The 23891-nt window shown below is 44.3% G+C and overlaps 1 protein-coding gene across 1 annotated transcript in view; it reads right to left on the bottom strand.

Moving 5' to 3' along the window:
- THBS2 (thrombospondin 2) overlaps window positions 1-23891 on the bottom strand; it is a 287917-nt gene that overhangs the window by 113311 nt on the left and 150715 nt on the right. Inside the window, 3 exon segments of the mRNA XM_030195961.1 lie at window positions 3691-3864; window positions 10482-10658; window positions 13040-13210. Of these exon segments, the coding sequence (XP_030051821.1) occupies window positions 3691-3864; window positions 10482-10658; window positions 13040-13210 (522 nt within the window).

Here is a 23891-nt window from a genome sequence, read left to right as displayed (position 1 = left end):
AGCAATTGCAACCGGCAACAACATACTCCTCCTACAATTCGACATATCTAGCGCCTTCGACATGGTTAACCATGAAATATTATTACATGTACTAGAATACTTCAGAATAGGAGGCACAGTTCTCAAATGGTTCAAAGGATTCCTGACCACAAGATCATACCAAGTCACAACCAATGCGGACACATTACCCCCATGGACACCTGAATGTGGAGTTCCCCAAGGATCCCCCCTATCACCAACTCTCTTCAACCTAATGATGATACCGCTAGCCAAACTTCTAGCCACTCAAAACTTCAATCCCTATATATATGCAGACGATGTCACGATCTACATCCCATTCAAACAGTATCTAAACGAAATCACCAACGAGATCAATCAAAGCCTCCAAACGATGCACTCCTGGGCTAATGCGTTCAAACTGAAACTCAACGCAGAGAAAACACAATGTCTTGTACTAACTTCACAACACAACAAAAACATCTACTCCAAAATAACCACACCATACTGTTCTCTTTCCGTCGTGCAAAACCTAAAAATTCTTGGAGTGACTATTGACCGAAACCTCACACTCAATACTCATGTGAAGAATACAATGAAGAGAATGTTCCACTCCATGTGGAAACTCAAAAGAGTAAAACCTTTCTTCCTGAGACATATCTTCCGCACCCTGGTACAGTCAATAGTAATAAGTCACCTGGACTACTGTAATGCACTATACGCCGGCTGCCCAAACAGCCCAGAATACAGCCGCCAGAGTCATATTTGGAAAAAATAAATATGAAAGTGCTAAACCTCTAAGAGAGAAACTCCATTGGCTCCCACTCAAAGAACGCGTTGAGTTCAAGATTTGCTCGATTGTACACAAAATTATACACGCAGACGCCCCAATCTACATGCTAAACCTTGTGGAAACGCTGTAAGATCATCCCGCAGATATCTCAATCTGCACTTCCCCAGCTGTAAAGGACTAAAATACAAGCTGACATACGCCACCACCTTCTCCTACTTGAGCACGCAGCTGTGGAATGCTCTACCTACAGACCTGAAAGCTATTGACGAAATAATTAACTTCCGCAAATCCCTGAAGACTTATCTCTTCCAAAAGGCCTACAAGGAAAATACATAGCCTACAAAACTACTTCAACAATCCACACAGTTACCGCAGTTCACCTCTAACCTACCTAACACTTTCCGTCTATCCTCCCTTACCTAATCTTTAAACGGTAATAACTGTATTTGTTATCATGAAATGACTATGCCTATCTTCTCTTACCAACATTCAAACTATAAGAATTGTACCTGTTATCACGAAATGATTATGTCATAACCACACTCTGTAAACCACTTTGAGCCTGCAAATAGGTGGGAAAATGTGGGATACAAATGCAATAAATAATAAATAATTAATTAATTATGTGTTTTACAAACATTAACAGCTTGCAGTATTGTAAATTGTGTCACTTTGACAGGTAGTTATTTTACTCTTTTATGGGTAGCTCCTATCATCATGTTTTTTTACACTACAGTTGTATATATATATATATAATTTTTTAAAGTTTTCTCCTTTAAGGTTTCACTATATCACTGATTATGTATATATTTTGAATATATCACATACATTCATGTTTGTCTTATATTGATTAGTATTAAGTTCCTCTTAGCATTTCTGCACTTATTTCACTGACTTGGGTGTTTTCTTTTCTTCATTTTCTCATCTTCCCCCCATTCTAATGTAGTTCGGCTATTCATCATCATGTGTTCATATTACTTCCATTGAACTTTCACATTTGCTACTATCATTTTTAAGATCCCCTGATGAAGGCATATGTGCCAAAACATGGCCTGTGTTGGGACTTTTGGTCAAGAGCATCCTGTATACTGCATGTGAAGACTGTATGGAGAATAATCCCACTGTTTCTAAAGAATAAAAATACTTTTAAAATCTTGGACTTTGTCTAGGTGCCTTCCACTTTTTGTTATGAACTGCTTTTTCTTTGCCTGTGGAAGTTCTTTTTCTTCTTTTTGCCTTTGCTGGAACATCTGTGCCAGCTCCTCCCTGAGCATGACCCAGCACCGTTCATCGAGAGGAGGCATCAGCAAAGACTGGGAGCCAGTTCAGAGACAGCATGGAGTGAAGTCAGTGTTGTACCTGAAGTGGACTGGTGCACTAGCACCACCACTAAAGAGAGGGAGCGATCCTTCTGGTGGCGACACTTCTCGGGACCGCCAACTCTGATGTCCCAGTGCTTCTGACAACTGTGCTTCAATGAGGACCAATACTGATGATTCTTAGGCTCTATTGATGCATTGGGATCCTTCGATGCTGAAGAGGACAACGTCAAACCTATACGTGTTGGGTCCAATGCTGACTGGTCCTGTGGTCTGCTGTCTATGTCTGATGTTGAGGGAGATGGCAACCTCCTCCCTCGACATCAGACATAGACAGCAGACCACAGTGAAAGAGGCAGTCTGGGCAGCCATTGAGATTGATGCTTTTAGTGATGATGTTAATGGACTGGCCTTCGAGGAACTAAAAAGCTTCTCCTGTTGGACCTGATGTGACCTCTGTGTCTTCAGCTGCATTTGTTAACAGAGAGAACAAGAATCAGGCTGGTGGTCAGGCCCAAGGCACCTGATACGCCAACTTTGTGGGCCCGTGGCAGAAATCACCTTTTGAAGCCACTGGGGATCTTCTTAGACACTGAGAAAAGAATAGCGGACAAATTAAATTCTTAAATTTTGAAGGCCAGGAAAAAGGGTGCTCAGGCCTAAGCGTGTCTAAAGAGCTGCAAAAAATAAAGAAAACCTGAAGGGGCTGAAAAAACTAAGAAAATAATTAGGGAAAACAAAACAAGGAAAATACTGAGGAAAACAACTAAAAATAAGTGCCAAACTCGCAAGGGAAAGGCACTCAAAAGACGAAAGACTATGTATTGAGTGGAGATTGCAAAACATGTCCTCCCAGCTCCATGAAAAAGAAGAGACTGAGGTACCCACACACACATGTGGGCAGGAAGTCATCTGCGCATGCGAAGTGGGATGATGTCAGTACTTTCTTAGAGCTATATGTGCACTAGGTAGCGTCTGCACCAGTCTCTGTCAGATAACATCACCCACATGTGAAAATACATTGGGCCTGCTTGTCCTCGGAGAATGAGGAGTTCATTGCACCAGGAGGGCACTAAAGCTGCAGAAGGCTTTGAACTGGGCTGTCCATCAGAGCTGACTCCCGTTATACCAATGAGCAGATAGCAGGGTGGAGCTTCAACAGTCATTAAAGACGGTAAATTCATTAGAAATTTCTTCAACCTGCACTTGCAATTGGAGGAGTGTGGGGGAAGGGTCCCTTTCCCATGGTTAGAAGGGAATTGTTGAACACTGGCTAGCCAGTTCTAGGCCTGCTATTGCAGCACTTAGGCTCTCCCATCTAATTTAGTCACCTATCGCTGAAGAACAGTTACAGGTGCCTAATCTATTTTCCACACCTGATCCTGCCCTGGCTCATACAAGTGTCTAAGAAAAATAGGCACCTAAACTTAAGAATACAGACCTAGTTAATTGTCAAAAATAGCAATCTATGTATCCAATGTAAGCACCTAACTTCATTATCATTGACCTCCCACACTATAGAGTTATCTAGCTAGCATTCTGTACATACTTAGGATTATGTAGGGACTTATCCATACTCACCTATTGGACAATCTTGTTTATTACACATGTCAAGTGCTTTTGAATCTCCAGCACATTTCTTCCCTCCATGCTGTGGTTTGGGACTATTGCAAAGGCGGGACCTTTCTCGCAAGCCTCCTCCACAAGTTACAGTACATGTCGACCATGGAGACCAAGGACCCCATTTACCATTAACTGCAAACACAAAAAACAAAATTAGCCTTAAACGTATTAGTAGCAATTATTTCCAGTGTGATACCGTAATTGAAGCCCAAATTTATACAAGTCATCAAGGTCAGAAAAGGGATGTCCGAACTGGGATGTTCAAAATTTGAAAAGTATTTTACAAAAGGACCACTGAAGTAAAGCTATTTGTAAAATTTAATTTAGGCATTTATAATCTGCTTAACTATGAAGTTAAAGGCAGAAAACAATCAAACATTATAAGCACGTACTGTCTCTGTCCCTAGAGGGCTCAAAATCTTGTTTGTAGTACCTGAGGCAATGGAGAGTTAAGTAACTTGTCCAAGGTCACAAGGAGCTACAATGGAAATTGAAACCATAATGATGGAATCAAAGCCTGCTACACTAACCATTAGGCCACTCCAAAATGTATATAAAGTAATGGAAAATACATGTGTATTTGGTAGCACGCACAGTGGAATTAGCTATGTCACAAAAGTATGGATAATTTAGTAAAGGATGTTTCATGTATAAAATCTATTTTATAGTCAGAAGGATTTTATAAAATTATAGGGCTGTACATGTGCATTTAAGACTATACACTGACAAAATTATATATACACTGGGCATAAATATTCCTGGGGAGTATAGTGGATGTGGAGTTGTATTATTTATTTAATTGGATTTTCCTCACATCTATAAGTACATAAGTACATAAGTAGTGCCATACTGGGAAAGACCAAAGGTCCATCTAGCCCAGCATCCTGTCACCGACAGTGGCCAATCCAGGTCAAGGGCACCTGGCACGCTCCCCAAACGTAAAAACATTCCAGACAAGTTATACCTAAAAATGCGGAATTTTTCCAAGTCCATTTAATAGCGGTCTATGGACTTGTCCTTTAGGAATCTATCTAACCCCTTTTTAAACTCCGTCAAGCTAACCGCCCGTACCACGTCTCCGGCAACGAATTCCAGAGTCTAATACACGTTGGGTGAAGAAAAATTTTCTCCGATTCGTTTTTAAATTTACCACACTGTAGCTTCAACTCATGCCCTCTAGTCCTATTATTTTTGGATAGCGTGAACAGTCGCTTCACATCCACCGATCCATTCCACTCATTATTTTATACACTTCTATCATATCTCCCCTCAGCCGTCTCTTCTCCAAGCTGAAAAGCCCTAGCCTTCTCAGCCTCTCTTCATAGGAAAGTAGGTCAAGGTGACTTACATTCAGGTATTCAAAACATTTCCCTGTCCCCAAAGGGGTCACAATCTAATTCTGTACCTGTGGCAATGGAGAGTTAAGTACTTTGCTATGATCACAAGGATCAGCAGTGAGATTTGAAACCAAACATCCCTTGATAGCAAGCCTAGTGTTCTAACCACTAAACTACACCTCTATGTGTATACTTAATGCAATAGATTACACATGCAAATTTACCCTATCTTCAGAGCAAGCATACATTTTTGCATGGTCACTGGAGATGGTTTTGGATGCTTATCCCATATAATAATTTCCAACTCCAACGTTCTGAAGCTGACTCCCCGTGGCACTGAAGGGTTCGTAGGGTCAGTGCGGTTCGTGGAGTTCGTGCTGCTTGTAACCATCTGTCTCACTGTCCCGCCCTCGTGTCATAATGTTATGACGTTGAGGGCTGAACACTGAGAGGGAAGGGGATGCGCTGCTCACTCCCTCGCCCCTCCCGAGTCGCCGCTGGAACCCGTACCCCGCCCAGAGCTGCACTCACTCACCTCTCTCCCCTGCACCCCCTCCAGGCCACCCAGCGATTCTCCTCTCTCCCCTGCCCCCCTCCAGCCACCCAGCAATTGTCCTCGTTCCCCTGATTACCTCCATCGAAGCGGCCATGTCATTTAAAGCCCTGCCCATCTCTAGCCTTCCCTTCGAGTTCGTTCCCTCAGAGTCCCGCCCTCACGGAAATGACATCAGAAGGCAGAACTCTGAGGAACGAACTTGAAGGGAAGGCTGGAGATGGGCAGGGCTTTCAATAACACAGCTGCTTTGACGAGGTAATCAGGGGAGTGAGGACAATCGCTGGGTGGCTGAAGGGGGGGCAGGGGAGAGAGAAGAATCAATGGGTGGCTGCAGGGGGAGCAGGGGAGAGAGGAGAATCGCTAGGTGGCTGGAGGGGGGCGCGGGATGAGAGGAGAATCGCTGGGTGGCTGCAGGGGGGCAGGGGGGAGAGAGGAGAATCACCTACACTCTCTCTCTCACAGATACACTCGCACCCAGTCTCACTCTCTGTCACACACACACTTGCACGGTGCTGCCAACCACGCAGAGGGGGGGGAGGGGCAGGGGTCCTGAGACCAGAGGGGAGGGTGTCCTGAGACCTGAGAAAGGGGAGGGGAGGAGGGGGAGAGGGGGGAGGGTCCTGAGACCAGAGAGGGAGGGGGGAGGTATCTCTGTCACACACACACTCTCTCACACACACTCTCTCTCACAGTCAGTTTCTTTCTCTCTCTCACTGTCACACACTGTCTCTCACACACTCTATGTCTCACACTGTATCACATTCACTCTCTATGTGTCACACAGTCACTCTCACACACTCTCTCGGTCTCATACACTCTCTCGGTCTCACAGAGAGTCTGTGTATCACAAACTACTCTCTCACATTCTCTCTATCTCACACACACACCTCTCTCTCTCACACACACTCTCTCACACACACTCTCTCTCACACACACACACTGTATCTATGTGAAACACACTCTCTCACACTCACTGTGTCTCACATACATACTTGCACACTCTCTCATTCTCACACACACTCTCCCTCTCTCTCTCACAGACACACTCGCACCCAGACCCTCACTCTATTTCTGTCACACACACACACTCGCACATTCATCTCTCTCTCTCTCACACAGTCACTCTCACACACACACTCTCTCTCAAACATACACACTCCGAGGAAAACCTTGCTAGCGCCTGTTTCACTTGTGTCAGAAACGGGCCTCTTTTTACTAGTTTTATATTAAAAAAACATAAACGCCTAGCTTTCCTTTATAAAATGGCTCTCTTTTGGACTTTTGTATTGCATCCTGTTCTAAATTGCCTCCTAGTATGTGTAAGAGTTGGGCATTGACATCTGTAAGTGGCAATTTTGTGACTTACAGATGTCTTTCTACTTAAGAGCCTAAATTGACTTCCATAATTTTCCTCCCACATTTGCTATGTCATTGGTACCCAAAATTTACCAAGACAGCAGCAACTCCCCGCACTATCTAAAATCCTAGAGCAAGGTGGACAGTTGAGGTCCGCCACCTTCATACCAAGCAGGCAATGGACAGACAATCCTCATGTGCACCAGCCACCCCAACTATCTACATGTTTAATAATTGAATCACCAACACAACAGCTGTCCTAACCCTTCTCACCTGGGCAGAATTTCTTTGAGACATACCTTGGTGCGAGAGGATAGTGCACCTTCTGGTGGGGAAGGTCCTGGTTACAGAAGTACTTCCTACTTCATGAGGGTGATGCTCTTATTTTAGGAAACCTCCCTCTTCCAAGGCAGCATAGGAACTGCCAAACTGGCGGTTGGGACTTCTCTACAACATCTCTGTAGTTCTCCTCTATGTACCTCTTTTGCCTGATTCAGCTCCTCTGCATCATCCAACATGTAGGACAGACAGATCCTGATATAGCTGGATTGTGTGAATGTTATATTGAATCTCCCTGCCTGTATGTGCCTTCTGTAGGATCCGTTCCTTGTCAGCGTACTTAGAAAAGCAGATAATGATGTCTCTAGATTAGGCGGGGGTTGCTTAAGAGCACGGTGAATCCTTTCTAGCACAAAGTCAGTCTGGTTGTCCACCCCTAGCACTTGCTACAGATAGTCTGTACAATATGTGCCACGCTCTCTTGTTCACCACCATCCAGGATGCCCCAAATGCTCAGATATTACGCCTGCAAAGATTTTCCATGTCCTCCAGCTTATACAAAAGATCTGCGTGTTGAGCCACTAACTCACCATGTTTACCCTTCACCTCCAGACAGTAGTGTCTCAGAGTGTTTGTCCACTTGTGTCTCAAAGCCTTCAGCTCAGGCACCCACCTCATGCACCTTTCTGACCGAGGAAGTTGATGTTAGCAGAATATCCTTCTAATTGGCTTTAAAGTCAGATTTAAAATCCTGAAACAGCTGCCAAAGCGCAGGAGGTACCCCACAGGGCTCTCATCCCTGCTCTTCAGTCTTGCTGCCTGAGCTTTGCGGCAGCTCTGAATCCATGCGGTGCTTGGGAAACGCTGGCTGTGAGCTGGCTACATTGGTCATATGGTGAAACTGCTGTATGGCCTCCTTCGCCATTTATCCCTTAATCTTCTGCAACATTAGGGAAGATGAGAGTGCCAATATTTAATGATGAAACCACCTTTGATGGTGGGGATTGCCTAATAATTTCACAATGAAGGGCAGGAGTTTGAACTCAAGCGTCAGTGGCTGATATCATTTCTTCCGCTTAACAACTGTCATCTTATGCCCAATCCCTGGAAATCAGGTGATTCTGGATTTGATTCTGAAGTTTGTTAATCCTTTCCTGGGGAAGAGATACTCTGCCTACCTGAGCGCTGAAATGCACTCCGAGATAGACAAGAGACTGGGCATGAGCTGACTCTTGGCCGAATTCACCATCCAACCAAGATGTTGTAGGAAAACTCACAACCTGGGAGGTAACCCTCTTGCTCTCTTGAAAGAATTTCGCTCAAATTAACCAGTCCTTGAGATAGGGATGTACCAGAATTCCTTCCTTGCAAAGACTGCTACTACCACAACCATTATTTTGGAGACTGTTCGAGGAGTCATAGCCAACCCGAACAGCAGGGCGCAAATTTGAAAGTGCTGTCGTAAGACAGCAAAATGCAGGAATTGCTGATGAGCCTTCTGAATAGGAATGTCAATGTGAGATCCAGGAAGGTCAAAAACTCTCTGTGCCAGACTGGCATTATAACCACAGCAATGTCTCCATGTGAAAACTGGCACCTTCAATGCTCTGTTCACCTCTTGAGGTCTATGACTGGCTGGAAGGCCCCTCCTTATTGGGAGCCAAAAAGTAAAATGGAATAACTGCCTAACCCATGCTCTTCTGGAGGCACTGAACTACAGCCTGCAAAAATAGCAGTCTTTGCAAAGTGTACCTGACCACTTCCGCCTTCCAGCAGGAATGGAAGGGAGACTCCAGAAAAAGATTGGATATAGGGCATTCAGGACTCCATTGTGTAACCTTTGTGATCTAGGTCCATACTGGTACAATTAGTGAGAGCTGCCCCTCCCCCCATTCAACTCCACCAAAGGAAGCACTCATCTTCTTTGGGAACCTCACCCCTGACCAGAGCAGAAAAAAATATGACTCCCAGCCTCCTTGGGAGTCCTTTGAAAGAAGCAGCCACCCTGAGCTCCTCTGATTCTACTGGGATGGTAACGACAGGAATCTCAAAACCTCCCCTAGCCAAAGCACCCCCTGCCCAAACCTTCAAACCCTGCTGAGCAACCCAGCACACAATATTCATTGGCACTTAACTGTGTCGGTGTGTGCAGAATATTGCTGCTGATTGGCCTTCTCTTAACTGGATAGGTTAGGGGTGGGCTGGGACAGAGTGTGGAGAGAGCAACAATTTTGATTCTAGCTAACTAGCTAAGTAATTGCATGAAGTTAGGACAGCAAACAGACTGTCCTAACTTTATGCACAAAGTTAACTGGGAACTGGTCTGAATATCAGTTGGTGCATGGATTAACATCTGGGTGAACCGCTGATTCCCAGATATTCAATGCCAGGAGCCATGCACACCCTGGCATGGAATATCCAGGGTCAGACACCACTTAGCACTGTAGGGCTGAATATTGGGCAGACTGTTTTAAAAGCAAACACCCTGTATGACAGAATAAAAGTATTTACCAAGCAATGCAATATTTATTAAAGCAGAAGCTTTGGTGAATCAGTCACAGAAGAAAGTTCGGTGGATAGCGTTGTGGGCACTAATGAAGTCTCATCTTTATTGTTAAGAACACACCTATGAGATGGTTGCCCCCCTCCAAATAATTGTACCAAACCTGAAATTATTGGCCTATGGAGACTGAAAAATACTAAAGTTCAAAACAGCTTTTGAACGCTATACCCAGACCATATCTGATTAATAAACGACTTCTTTGCCCTTTAGAAAAATGCTGAAAGCTCATCTCTTTAAGCAAGCCTACCCAAATGCCCCAACCTAATCTCGCCAACTTCCACCCCCAATTCTGTTCTGACCTTAAATACCAACTTCCTATCCTTCTCCTTTCCATCTCTCCTTAATTTTATCCCCTCCTTACCCTTTCTCCCAAATTACACTATCCTATCCTGTCTATCCTCTTTTATCCTGTCATATATTATCTAGCTCAACTTATCATACACTACTAAGCCCCAACTTTACATTGTTTTACTACTGTTTTATTAAAATTCTATGAACTTTGTATTTCAAATTACTATGTAAGCCGCATTGAGCCTGCATTGTGTGGGAAAGCGCGGGGTACAAATGTAATAATAATAATAATAACTGAATAATTAAGAAATTGAACTGTTTGGCTCTGTAGTAATTGCTTATCGTTAATTAATGAATACAAACTTACCTGGACATGGAACTCCTTCACATTGCTTGGTTTCACGTCCTGTTCCTTGACAAGTTTTTCCACCCATCTGTGGAGCTGGAGAGTTGCACAGACGAATACGAGTAATATTACCAGTACCACAGGTCACAGAGCACGATGACCAAGGAGACCAATGACTCCAGCCACCATTCTGCAGTCCTAGCAGAAAGAATAACAATATTTAAGTATACTACTGGCATAGTTATTTAGAGAACAGATAGCAAGAGTCCCTAACTAAACTGGATAATACAATCAGTAGAAAGGTGGCATTCTAGGTCTATGGCTCACAAAACTCTCCTGGAGAACCCAAGCCTATTGGTTTTCTGGATATCCACAATGAATATGCATGAGATAGATTTGCATGCACTGGTTCCATGTATGCAAATTCATTGTGGATATCCTGAAAATCTGACTGGTTCTGGATGCCCAGGCCAAGTTTAGGAAACCACATTTCTAGATTTCCTTTGATCTATTACCATGCTTTTCTTATTAGAAAATTGTCAGTTGTTTCCTTGCATCCCCTCCCACAACAAATCACTCAACTATGAACACTACAAAAAGTTGGATGGCTCCCAAGGTCCTTACTAAATTTGTTTGCAAAATCTATAAACCACTTCTGAAATATAAGAGGGGAGCACCTACATTGAGATGCATAGAATATAATGTATATAGGCATCCAGGGCAATCCATTAAGCCTCTGTGTTATAGAATCGAGCTGCTCAATACTCAAAGTGATTTAACCAGGCAGGTGAGGATCCTGTCCTTTAAATCGCTTCTGATTGCCTAAGTGGTAATATTCAGCGTCACTTAAACGGACAGTGCCACTGAATATCACCACAAACTGCCCACACACTTGGTTAGTGCTGGGAGGATCTGTGGGTGGAGCATGGGAGGAGCCAGGACCTAACTGGTTAGTGGCCATATTCAGACCACTAACTGGTTAGGTAAGCGACTAAAGTTAGGGTAGCAAAAAAGCTGTCCTAACTTTAGCCACAAAGCTAACCTGGCACAGAGTTTGAATACTGGCCAGTGCCCGATTAGCTTCTGGGTTGCAGCACCACATTACCTGCTGCCCCCTTCCTTCCCCCGTGACCCTGATCCCCCTCTCTTCCACCCCAGACGTAGCTAAGATCTGACCAAGGGGGTGGGGGGTTGTGATTAGGATGTGGTTGGATAGTACTGCCGCCCTATAAAACTCCAGCCTGGGAGCAAGGTCCAGGTTTGTGACCCGATGCTCCCAGCATGGTAAAATAGCACTAGCTTTTGGCTGGGATTATTTTGTTGTCATTTTATGACCATAACATGACTATGGTGTGCAGCTGGTGTTCACCACAAGTCGTGTTATAGTTTTTGCATAGTAATAAACTGTTTTACATGCATTTGCATGTTTTTGTTTCTCATTACTATGTAACAGGTGACTCAAATATCGCTGTATTATAACCCTTTAAGTCACATTAAAAAGGTTGTGGCAAAGATTTCAGGCCCAGAAACTGGTAGGCCTGAGCTGTTTCTCCCACCCCCACCGGCCTAACTTGAAGCTCCATGGTGGTATGGGGGGCAGAGAGGCAAGAGCAACATCCACTCGCTCTAGGCCATCATGGGTCCAGCCTCAAAATGGTGGCTACGATCCTTAATAGTAGTCTTACAGTACTCGCATGTACCGTGAGACTGCTGCTAGGGATCACGGTGCAAATTTTAAGGCCAGGCCTACAATGGGCAGAAATAAATGGACATTGCTTCTGATCGTATGCCCCCCTAGACCACATGGAGCTTCAAAGTAGGCCCAGAGGGGACTATGGGGTTGGGGGGTGAGGGGGTGGGAGATCAGCTTGGCCTACTGCCTGCTTCAGAAGGATGATGGGATTGGGACCATGGGGTAAACTAAACACCTGTGGTGTACTTGTAGGATAATCAGACACTGGCCAATATTCAGACTGGTGCCCAGTTACCTTTGTGGCTTAAGTTATCCTAACTTTAGCCGCTTACTTAACCAGTTAACAGTGTATCGCTACTTAAGTACTAACTCCACTGAAGCGCCACCCACGGATTACTCCACACTAACTGGACAGTACAGGTGTGGTTAGTGCTGATATTCAGTGACACTGTCTGGTTAAATGCTGCTAAATGTCAGCACTTAGACAGACACTTTGTAAATTAGACAGATCTAACACATGCTAAATCTATAATAACCTTCAAGAATTCCTCCAGTACCTCACAGAAGAAGAACAGAGTCCTGTAAGCTAGAAAAAAAGGCAGGTCAGAGGAGATGAGAAGCATTGAATCAACAAGCAATCAAACCCCTTAAGTTAGTCAAATGATCTTTCAGCTACCTTAGGGTATGAATCAAAGATAAATGCCATACTACCTTCTCTTTCCTTCTGTCTAGAGAGAGATAAAATGAGTAATTAGGGAGACAAAACTGAGTTAATGATATGTTCATCTTCCCAAATCCATGTTTCTGTCATATAAATCTTGCAGTACATTGTTCGTAATAGGCTAGGAGTCTACTATTTTTAAGTCCATCAAGAAACAACACTTACTGCGGTTGTCACATCTTCCAATGTTACATGTTCTTGTCTGGATAGATGAACCATCGCAGGTATTGTGAGTGGCATCACATGACCTTCCTCGTTGCTGGGTTCCAGAGCCACATGTCACAGAGCATTCTGTCCACTCTGACCATGGAGACCATCCATCTTCAACTTCTGTATCTATCAGGTCAAAGTTAAAATGAATAAAACTTTCTCATTTCTTTGTTGAATACATTTTAAATAAGCCAGCTATGGCAACATTTTCTAGAGCTACAAAAAAGTGAAAAAACGTTTCAGATCAAACCCCAGAATAGATCTATACTGCCAGATATTTAATAACGTTTAACCGTCCAGAAATGGCTCCTGGTGGTTAAATGGCACTTAACCAGCTATCTGGCAATATCAGCAGGAGATAGCCAGCTATCTCCTGCTGAATATTGCCAGTTAGCGCTTAACAGCCAGCCAGTTATATTGCACAATATAACGGCTATCTGTTGATATTCGGTACATCACTGGCTAAGTTTGGTGGCCTAATATAGCAGATATATCATTGGCCGGTTTAAACTTAACTGGCCAGTGTTGAATATTGGCTTGGCTGGTTAAATTTAAACCAGGAACCTCCGTACAGGTAAAATCAGGCAAGCAAGCACAGCGAAGGAGACAAGAAGATAATGACAAACATCTAATGGACTCAAAGAGTTCAATCAGAAGTTTATCCCCAAAAATTCTGCTTCAGGAGTTCCTGTAATTTGTAAATATTGCAATTTCTGAAAATACTAGAGCATCTGTGAGCAGTGTACCGATAAGCAAGAATCTATTACAAACTCGTCTCGAATGCACAGTTTCAGAAACTGTGCTGGGGTACAATGATACAACAAATCACAGTGTCAAACACAAGGTTATAGACTGATTCTAAGCATATATCCAAGTGTGGCACACTACTGCAATTTAATACACTCAGTTGGTTTTCAATATACTGAAATGTTCACTGTCTACTATTAAGGTTCACAGTGCCATCCTATTATAAAGTACCTAGGTATGTACATTTGTTTGCTGTCTTTTTGATATTAACAGTTATTAATAGTTTATTAAGATTTTTCCTATAAGTTTTCTCATGTATATGATTTAAACTTTTTAAATTTTGATTTATATTTGTTTACATATGATTTGTATTCTTTTAATTTGATTTGTATCTGAATTATGCCCCTAACAGATCCTATCCTTAAGCGAAACATGGCCACATCGAACACTGTTTTATTTCATCTGTTCTGAATAAATATTCTGCTGCTTTGATTGCTTGATGTATCTGGTCTTCTCTCTATCTGTGTCCGTTCTCTTGAGGCTAGAGTAGCAGACCTTGGTGGAGCTGAGGGAGACAGAGAGGTACATAGAGGAGACCTATAGGGATGTTGTAGAGAAATCCCACCTCCAGTCTGGTAGCCCCTGTTCTACCTTGGAGGACTGAGGTCTCCTAGAAGAAGAGCATCACCCTGGTGAAGTAGGAAGTACTCCTGTAGCCAAGACCTGCCCACCAGGGGATGTACTATCCTCTCGCACCGAGGATATGTCTCCAAGTGCTGCCCGGGGTTAGGACAGCTGTTGTAGTTGCTGATTCGATCATTAGGCATATAGATAGTTGGGTGGCTGGTGGACATGAGGATTGCCTGGTGACTTGCCTGCCTGGTGCGAAGGTGGCGGACCTCATGCGTCACCTAGATAGGATTTTAGATAGTGCTGGGGAGAAGTCGGCTGTCTTGGTACATGTGGGTACCATGACATAGAAAAATGTGGGAGAGAGGTTCTGTAAGCCAAATTTAGACTCTTAGGTAGAAAGCTCAAATCCAGAACCTCTAGGATATCATTTTCTGAAATGCTACCCATTCCACGTGCAGGGCCCAAGAGACAGGCAGAGCTCCAGAGTCTCAATGCGTGGATGAGACAATGGTGCAGGGAGGAGGGTTTTAGATTTGTTAGGAACTGGGCAACATTCTGGAAAAGGGGGAGCCTATTCTGAAAGGATAGGCTCCACCTTAACCAGGGTGGGATCATGCTGCTGGAATCAGCATTTAAAAAGGAGATAGAGCAGCTTTCAAACTAGAAACGGGGGGGGGGGGGGGGGGGGGGGAGGCCGACAGTCGCTAAAAGCGCATGGTTTGGGATAAGGTATCTTTCAAAGATATCACCAAAGCAGGGAAGATAGGGTTATCCCGATAATGAGGTTGCAAAAGAGACCATAGTAGATCAGGTGTCCTTAAATTTAAAAAAAAAAAAAAAAACCAGACACAAGATAGCAAATTAATACTGTCAAGTACTGAGCATGATGTAAATAGGAACAACAAACATAGTTTGAAATGTCTATATGCACAATGCCAGGAGCCTAAGAAATAAGATGGGAGAGTTAGAATATATTGCATAAATGAAAAATTCGATATAATAGGCATCTCTGAGACCTGGTGGAAGGAGGTTAACCAGTGGGACACTGTCATATCGAGTACAAATTATATCATAGTGATAGGGTGGATGGAATTGGTGGAGGGGTAGCATTGTATATTAACGAGAGCCTTGAATCAAATAGATTAAAAATTCTGCAGGAAAAAAAGCACTTCTTGGAATCACTATGGATTGAAATTCCATGTGTAAAGAGGAAAAGGATAGTGATAGGAGTGTACTACTGTCCTGACCAGGATGAATAGACGGATGAAGAAATGTTAAAGGAAACTAGAGACGCAAACAAACTGGGCAACACAATAGTAATGGGTGATTTCAATTACCTCACCATTGACTGGGTAAATGTAACATCGGGCACGCTAGAGAGGTAGGACTGCTTTATGGAGCAGCTGGTAGAGGCGCCGACGAGAGAAGGAAAACTTCTAGACCTAGTCCTTAGTGGAGCGCCATGATCTGGTGGCGGGAAGGTAATGGTGCTGGGCTGCTTGATAACATGATCATAATATGATCGGATTTGCTATTAGCTTTGACCATAGTAACATAGTAGATGACAGCAGAAAAAGACTGCACGGTCCATCCAGTCTGCCAAAGAAGATAAATTCTATGTGCTACTTTTTTATTTGTACTGTCCTCTTCAGGGCACCGGACCGTATAAGTCTGGACAGCCCTATCCCCGCCCTCCCAACACCAACCCCCGCACTCCCACCACCAGCTCTGGCACAGACTGTATAAGTCTGCCCAGCACTATCCCCGCCTCCCAACTACCAGTCTCGCCTCCCACCACCAGCTCTGGCACAGACGTATAAGTCTGCCCAGCACTATCCCTGCCTCCCACCACGGCTCTGGCACAGACCGTATAAGTCTGCCCAGCACTATCCCCGCCGCCCAACCACCAGCCCCGGCACAGACCGTCTAAGTCTGCCCAGCACTATCCCTGCCTCCCACCACCGGCTCTGGCACAGACCGTATAAGTCTGCCCAGCACTAGCCCCGCCTCCCAACCACCAGCTCTGCCACCATTCTAGGCTAAGCTCCTGAGGATCCCTTCCTTCTGCACAGGATCCTTTATGTTTATCCCACGCATGTTTGAATTCCGTTACCGTTTTTATCTCCACCACCTCCCGCGGGAGGGCATTCCAAGCATCCACCACCCTCTCCGTGAAAAAATACTTCCTGTCATTCTTCTTGAGTCTGCCCCCTTCAATTCATTTCATGCCCTCTCGTTCTACCGCCTTCCCATCTCCGGAAAAGGGTTGTTTGCGGATTAATACCTTTCAAATATTGAACGTCTGTATCATATCACCCCTGTTTCTCCTTTCCTCCAGGGTATACATGTTCAGGTCCGCAAGTCTCTACTCATACGTCTTGTAACGCAAATCCCACACCATCCTCGTAGCTTTTCTTTGCACCGCTTCAATTCTTTTTACATCCTTAGCAAGATACAGCCTCCAAAACTGAACACAATACTCCAGGTGGGGCCTCACCAACGACTTGTACAGGGGCATCAACACCTCTTTTCTTCTGCTGGTCCACCTCTCTCTATACAGCCTAGTAACCTTCTACCTACGGCCACCGCCTTGTCACACTGTTTCATCGCCTTCAGATCCTCAGATACTATCACCTCAAGATCCCTCTCCCCATCTGTACCTAGCAGACTCTCACTGCCTAACACATACGCCTCTCTTGGATTTCTACTCCCTAAGTGCATCACTTTGCATTTCTTCACATTGAATTTAATTGCCAAACCTTAGACCATTCTTCTAGCTTTTTCAGATCCTTTTTCATGTTTCCCACTCCCTCCGGGGTGTCCACTGTGTTACAAATTTTAGTATCATCCACAAATAGGCAAACTTTACCTTCTAACCCTTCGGCAATGTCACTCACAAATATATTGAACAGAATCGGCCCCAGCACCGATCCCTGAGGCACTCCCACTACTCACCTTTCCCTCCTCCGAGCGAACTCCATTTACCACCACCCTCTGGCGCCTGTCCGTCAACTAGTCCTAATCCAGTTCACCACTTTGGGGTCCTATCTTCAGCCCGTCCAGTTTATTTAAGAACTTCCTGTGGGGAACCGTGTCAAAAGCCTTGCTGAAATCTAAGTAGATTACGTCTACAGCACGTCCACGGTTCAGTTCTCCAATCACCCAATCAAAGAATTCAATGAGATTCATTTGGCACGATTTCCCCTTTGGTAAAACCATGTTGTCTCTGATCTTGCAACTCATTTTTCTTCCAGGAAATTCACTATCCTTCCTTCAGCATCGCTTCCATTACGTTTCCAATAATCGAAGTGAGGTTTACCGGCTTTGAAGTATACAAAGGAAATCAATACATTAGCGTTTAACTTTAAAAAAGGGAGACTATGATAAAATGAGAAGAACGGTTGAAAAAAACTTAGAGGAGCGGCTGCGAGGGTAAAAAATTTACATCAGGGGTGGATGCTGTTCAAAAACACCATCCTGTAGGCCCAGGCCAAAATAATTCTGCGTATTAAAAAAGGAGGACGGAAGACCAAACGACAGCCGTCCGGTTAAAAAAGTGAGGTGAAGGAAGCTATTAGAGCTAAAAGAAAATCCTTCAGAAAATGAAAGAAGGAACCGACTGAAAATAATAAGAAACAGCATAAGGAATGTCAAGTCAAATGCAAAGCGCTGATAAGGAAGGCAAGAGGGACTTCAAAAAAAAGATTGCATTGGAGGCCAAAAACACATTGCATTGGAGGGCCAGCAAAAGAACGGTTGGACCGCTAGGTGATCGAGGAGTTAAAAGGAGTGATCAGGGAAGACAGAGCCGTAGCGGAGAGATTAAATGAATTCTTTGCTTCGGTCTTCACCGAGGAAGATTTGTGTGGGATACTGGTGCCAGAAATGGTATTTGAAGCTGACGAATCGGAGAAAACTTAATGAATTCTTTGTAATCTTGAGTATGTAATGGGACAGTTCTATAAACTGAAGAGTAGCAAATCTCCTGGACCGGCTGGTATCATCCCCAGAGTACTGATAGTAACTGAAAAATGAACTTGCAAAGTTATTGTTAGTAATATATAATTTATCCTTAAAATCGAGCGTGGTACCGGAAGATTGGAGGGGGCCAATGTATTCCAATTTTTAAAAAAGGTTCCAGAGGAGATTCCGGGAAATTATAAACCGGTGAGTCTGACATCGGTTGCTGGGCAAAATGGTGGAGACTATTATAAAGAACAAAATTACAGAGCATATTCAAAAGCATGGATTCATGAGACAAAGAGGGGCATAATCGAACGTCACCGGCGAAATAGATCGCGGCGATGTATTTTGGCAGCGGCGCAACAGCTGGCCGGAAACGTATTATTGAAAAAGATGGCCGGCCATTCTTTTTTTTCGATAATTACGGTTTAGCCCGGCCAAATGCCAGAGTTCGCCGGGTTTGAGATACGCCGGGTTTTGTTTTCAGGGATAGTAAAAAAAATGCCGGCCATCTCAAACGGGCGAAATCCAAGGCATTGGTCATGGGAGGAGCCCAGCATTTGTGGTAGCATGGTCCCCCGACATGCCAGGACACAACAACGGGCACCCTAGGGGTCATTTCTAAATTTTTTTTAAATATACCAAAAAAGCTCCCAGGTGCATAACTCCCTTACATTGGGTGCTGAGCCCCCCCAAATCCCCCCAAACCCACTCCCCACAATCTACACCATTACCATAGCACTTATGTGTGACGGGGGACACCTACATGTGGTGTAGAGTGGGTTTTGGGGGGGGGGGGTTGGAGGGCTTAACATTTACCACCAACAAGTGTAACAGGTAGGGGGGGATGGACGTGGGTCTGCCTGCATGAAGTGCACTGCACCCATAAAAAATGCTCCAGGGACCTGTATACTGCTGTCAGGGAGCTGGGTATGACATTTGAGGCTGGCATACAGGCTGGTAAAAAAAGGTTTTGATTTGTATTTTTTTTAGTTTGGGCGGGAGTTGGTGACCACTGGGGGACTATGGGGAGGTCATCCCCCATTCCCTCCGGTGGTTATCTGGTCAGTTGGGGCACCTTTTTGAGGCTTGGTCGTGAAATAAAAGGGCCAAGTAAACCCGGCGAAATACTGCTTAAACACCACATTTGTTTTCCCATATCTGCAAAAGCTGGCTATCTGGTAGCCACGCCCATGCCCACCCATGTCCCGCCTTCGCTACGCCACCGACCACGCCCCCCTTAAACTTTCGCCGGCGAGGCGACGGAAAAAGCGGGGGGGGGGTGGGGGTGTTGAGGAGGGGGGAGAAAGTGATAAAATGTTGATGTTCCTAGCTAAAGTTAAATTATGCCAAAAAGTTGACTATGTTTGTATAGATATTAATGATAGTACCTATGTGTTATGTTATAACATCAATAAAAATTATTGAAACATAAAGACCTGGGGAAAATCCACTGTTTCTGGGATAGGCAGTATAGAATGTTTTGTGCTTTTTTGGGATCTTGCCAGGTATTTGTGACTTAGATTGGCCACTGTTGGAAACAGGATGCTGGGCTTGATGGACCTTTGGTCTTTCCCAGTATGGCATGCCTTATGTACTTATGCTCACATCTGCATTTGCAGATCAACGTCTTTCATCTTTTCTGTTGTTAGCCATACGTGGAAATCAATCTCATGCATATTCATTTTGGAAATCTTGAAACCCAACTGGGTTGTGGCCCTCGAGGACTGTGGCTGCCTACCCCTGCATTAAGTACGGCTATTATATTGGCAGTCATAACAGCTAGCATGTAGCACTGACCTACATGCTAGCTGCTTCAGCTGTCCATTCCTCCCATTTACTGCTGACCCTACTCAAGTTAAGCAGCTATCATGGACTTTTTACTACGTTGGCTGATTTTAATACATGGTTACCATTAGCAAAGGTCCACACTACCATCCACTGCAACCTAAACCCAGGGGTGGACTGACCATTCGGGCAATGAGCCAGTGCCCGAGGGCCCAGAGGCTCTAGGGGGCCAGAGGCTCTGCCCAGATGCCCATTGTACACTACAGCCTTCCTCGGTCCTACCTTTAAAGACATGCTGCTGGTGATCTAGTGTCCCCCTGCGGGTGGAACAGGCTCGTTCCTGCCCGTTGTGCTGCCACTATTCCCCCTGCCTGGCAGCACCATACTTTAAAAATGGCGGCTGAGATTCACTGCGGAAGTCTCTCGAGACTGTCGAGATCCATGAGACTACCATGGTAAAGTCTCGTTTGGCATTTTGAAAAAGACAGTGGTGCCGGCAGGCGGGGGGAATAGTAGTAGCGCCGTGGGCAGGAAGAACATACTCCAACTCCCCCCCGCAGAGACCACCAGGGCCCATTAGGTAGGACTGGGGCAGCGGGGGCATCGGCTGCGGCAGTGGGAGGGGGCAGCAGCATGGCGGGTGGTGGGGGGGGGGGGGTGTTGGACAGCGGCCTAGTGGGGGGCCCAGACCACCCTCAGTGTCCGGGGGCCCAGACCATTTTCAGTCTGCCCCTGCTAAAACCCATGTTAGCTGTTTAACACAGTTTAGCTTAGTTGGAAAGCTCTTAGGTCTTCTTTTAAAGTCAGTTCAACTCAAAAATAGCCTTAGTCTATTTCTTTTAAGGCAATTTAAACAATAGAAATAGCTTTTTTATTTTTATTTTAAGGAAATTATAACGAAGAATGTATCAGTTAATTCACAATCTCCCTCAAGCCTTAAGCTGCTAAGGGCCAGATTCAGTAAATGGCACTAAAATTTAGGCCCCAGGACAAATCTGTGCTAACAGCTTTTCTATAAAGGGCACTCTTGGCTGAATACCTGTTATAAAATAGCACTTAGAGCGGATTCCCGGGGGGGGGGGGGGGTAAAGGGCAATATTATAACTGGGTGCCCTCATTTACATGCTCCTTGCACATGTAAATGAACAAAATACATACATATATGTTTACACTGGAAGTACCAGCACGGCGCTTAAGGCTATTCTATAATGGTGCAGGGAGGTATATACATGTCAGTGGCACTCATCCCTACTGCATTTACTAGTGCATAAATGTAAGGCACACCAATACCAAGTTACACTATAAACAAATCTGGGCACCCAGGTTCATTAGAGAATAATGCTCCCAGTGGCACTGGGCACCTAAATGGAGATGCCCACTTGTAGGATTGGCCCCTAAGGGCCCGATATTCAAAACAATCTGAGCTCCTAAATTTATACTCCTAAATTATGTTTCTAAACATATCCCCTATTTTCAGCCAAACTCAGGCGCATACGTTTTCAGCTGAATAATCAATTAAATTTTGGAGCTTAAAGATTATGTTTATAAATTTAGGACTATCAGGCTTGATATTCAGCTGGCAGTGATCAGCATTTTGTTGACCGCCACTGGAAACCCGGAAATTTAATGTTGGGGTCATGTCTGGGCACCACATTAAATTTCCGGGTTTCCTAGAGCTGACTAGCCACAGCCAGTTAAGTGTAATATTCAGTACTTAACTGGCTATGGATTACTGCATAAAGATCAACCTCACTTTTATGTGGTCCTATTTATGCAGTTAACCTGGCTGGTTAAGCGCTGAATATCATACTTACTAGTCAAGTGCCAACTTTCCCCTGGAACGCCCCCCCAAACAGCTGGTTTTGCAGTTCAGCGCTAACTGGCTATTTTCAGTGGCACTAACAGGTTAAGTTTATTATACTGTTTATATTATAATATTAACCATCTTTCTGACCTCATATTGCAACTTTCTTTAAATTAGTGACCTTATTTTTCTAACTCCTCTTACTCTCTTTACCTATCCATATGTTAACCATCCCCTCTGACCTCATGTGCAACATTCTTTAAATAGTCACCTTACTTTTAATCCTCTTACTCTCATACCTATCTATATGTTCCATCTTTGCTTATACCCTACACTGTCAATTTAAAATGTTGTATTGTGTTGACATTGTAAGTAGTATACCACGCCATACTTTGTAGTGTTATTTGAATATTTTTACTGATGTAATTGTCTATTGCTCATGTTTGATTTATCTTACTGTACACAGCCTTGAGTGAATTCCTTCAAAAGGAGGTAAATAAATCCTAATAAAATCAATCAATCAATCAATCAATAAATACGTACCCTTTGAAAATGAGTGGTTAGCCCTGAACAAGTGATTAAACCAGCTAGGAACTGTTTCTGGCCAGTTAAATCACTTTCAATATCGACCCGTTAGAATAAAAAGTCATGCACTCAGCCCTAGTAAATTTTTCAAAGAAGCCAATTTATGAACATAGCTTCACAGTTCGGAGCATATATGTTTCGAATATCAAGTACAAAATTTTCCAGCAATGTGAATTTTTACTTACCCAGAATTTTAGTTCACAGCCCATCAAGGAAAGAATTCCAAGGATAAGTAAAAAAAAAAAGCTGCTGATAATTCTCAGAAAAACATATAGCCAAATGCTGCTTAAAGAGTAACACCTTAAGAATCTATCTTAAGATGCTCCTGTCCAGTTAAATCACTTGTGCAGGGCTATCCACTGATACTCAGTGGCACTTAACTGGTTAATGCTACTATCAGGCTTATTTTCGAAAGAGATCGCCGGCGATCTTCCGACACAAATCGGGAGTTCGCGGCGATCTCCTGAAAACCAAGCCAAATCAGTATAATCAAAAGCCAATTTTGGCCGGCTTCAACCTGCTTTCCGTCGCAGAGCTGGCAAAAATTTCAATGGGCGGTGTCGGTAGGGTAGTGAAGGCGGGACGGGGGCGTGCTCAAGAGATGGCCGGCTTTGCTTGATAATGGGAAAAAAAGCCAGGCTTGACGAGCATTCGCCGGCTTTACTTGGTCCCTTTTTTTTTTCCACGACCAAGCTTCAAAAAGGAGCCACAACTGACCAAATCACCACTGATGTGAATCGGGGATGACCTCCCCTTACTCCCCCCAGTGGTCCTCCAATCCCATCCCACCCAAAAAAATTGAATAGTGCTTGTCAGGGAGGTCCTAAAACTTATTTTTGCTGGGCATTTTCAGTAGTACCAGTGGGATATGAACCAGCCACCCCTCTGGATTACAAGACCAGTGCTCTAACCACTTGGCCAAGCTCTACTCACTTGGATGCTCCTCCCTTTTGATTATTGCCCCTTCAGGTCTCTCTCAGCCAATCACAGACAGGGACTCTCTCTCAGCCCATCACAGCGCATTTAGCTGTCTGTGAGTGGCTGAGAGAGGACCGAAGGGGCATAATCAAAAGGGAGGGCCATCCATGTAAGTGGAGCTGTGGCAAGTGGTTAGAGCACTGGTTTTATAATCCAGAGGTGGCTGGTTCAAATCCCACTAGTACTACTGAAAAAGCTGTCCCTAACAAGCCCTTTGATTTTTTTTCCACTTTTTTTGAAGCCGGTCATCTGTAAACCTGGCGATCTCAACAGAGCCTCTCCTCTGAGCTTCCGGGTTAGCGCTGCTAG

Source organism: Microcaecilia unicolor, chromosome 3, assembly GCF_901765095.1.
Source record: "Microcaecilia unicolor chromosome 3, aMicUni1.1, whole genome shotgun sequence".
Classification (NCBI taxonomy): Eukaryota; Metazoa; Chordata; class Amphibia; order Gymnophiona; family Siphonopidae; genus Microcaecilia; species Microcaecilia unicolor.
This window is presented reverse-complemented; position numbering and strand designations above follow the sequence as displayed.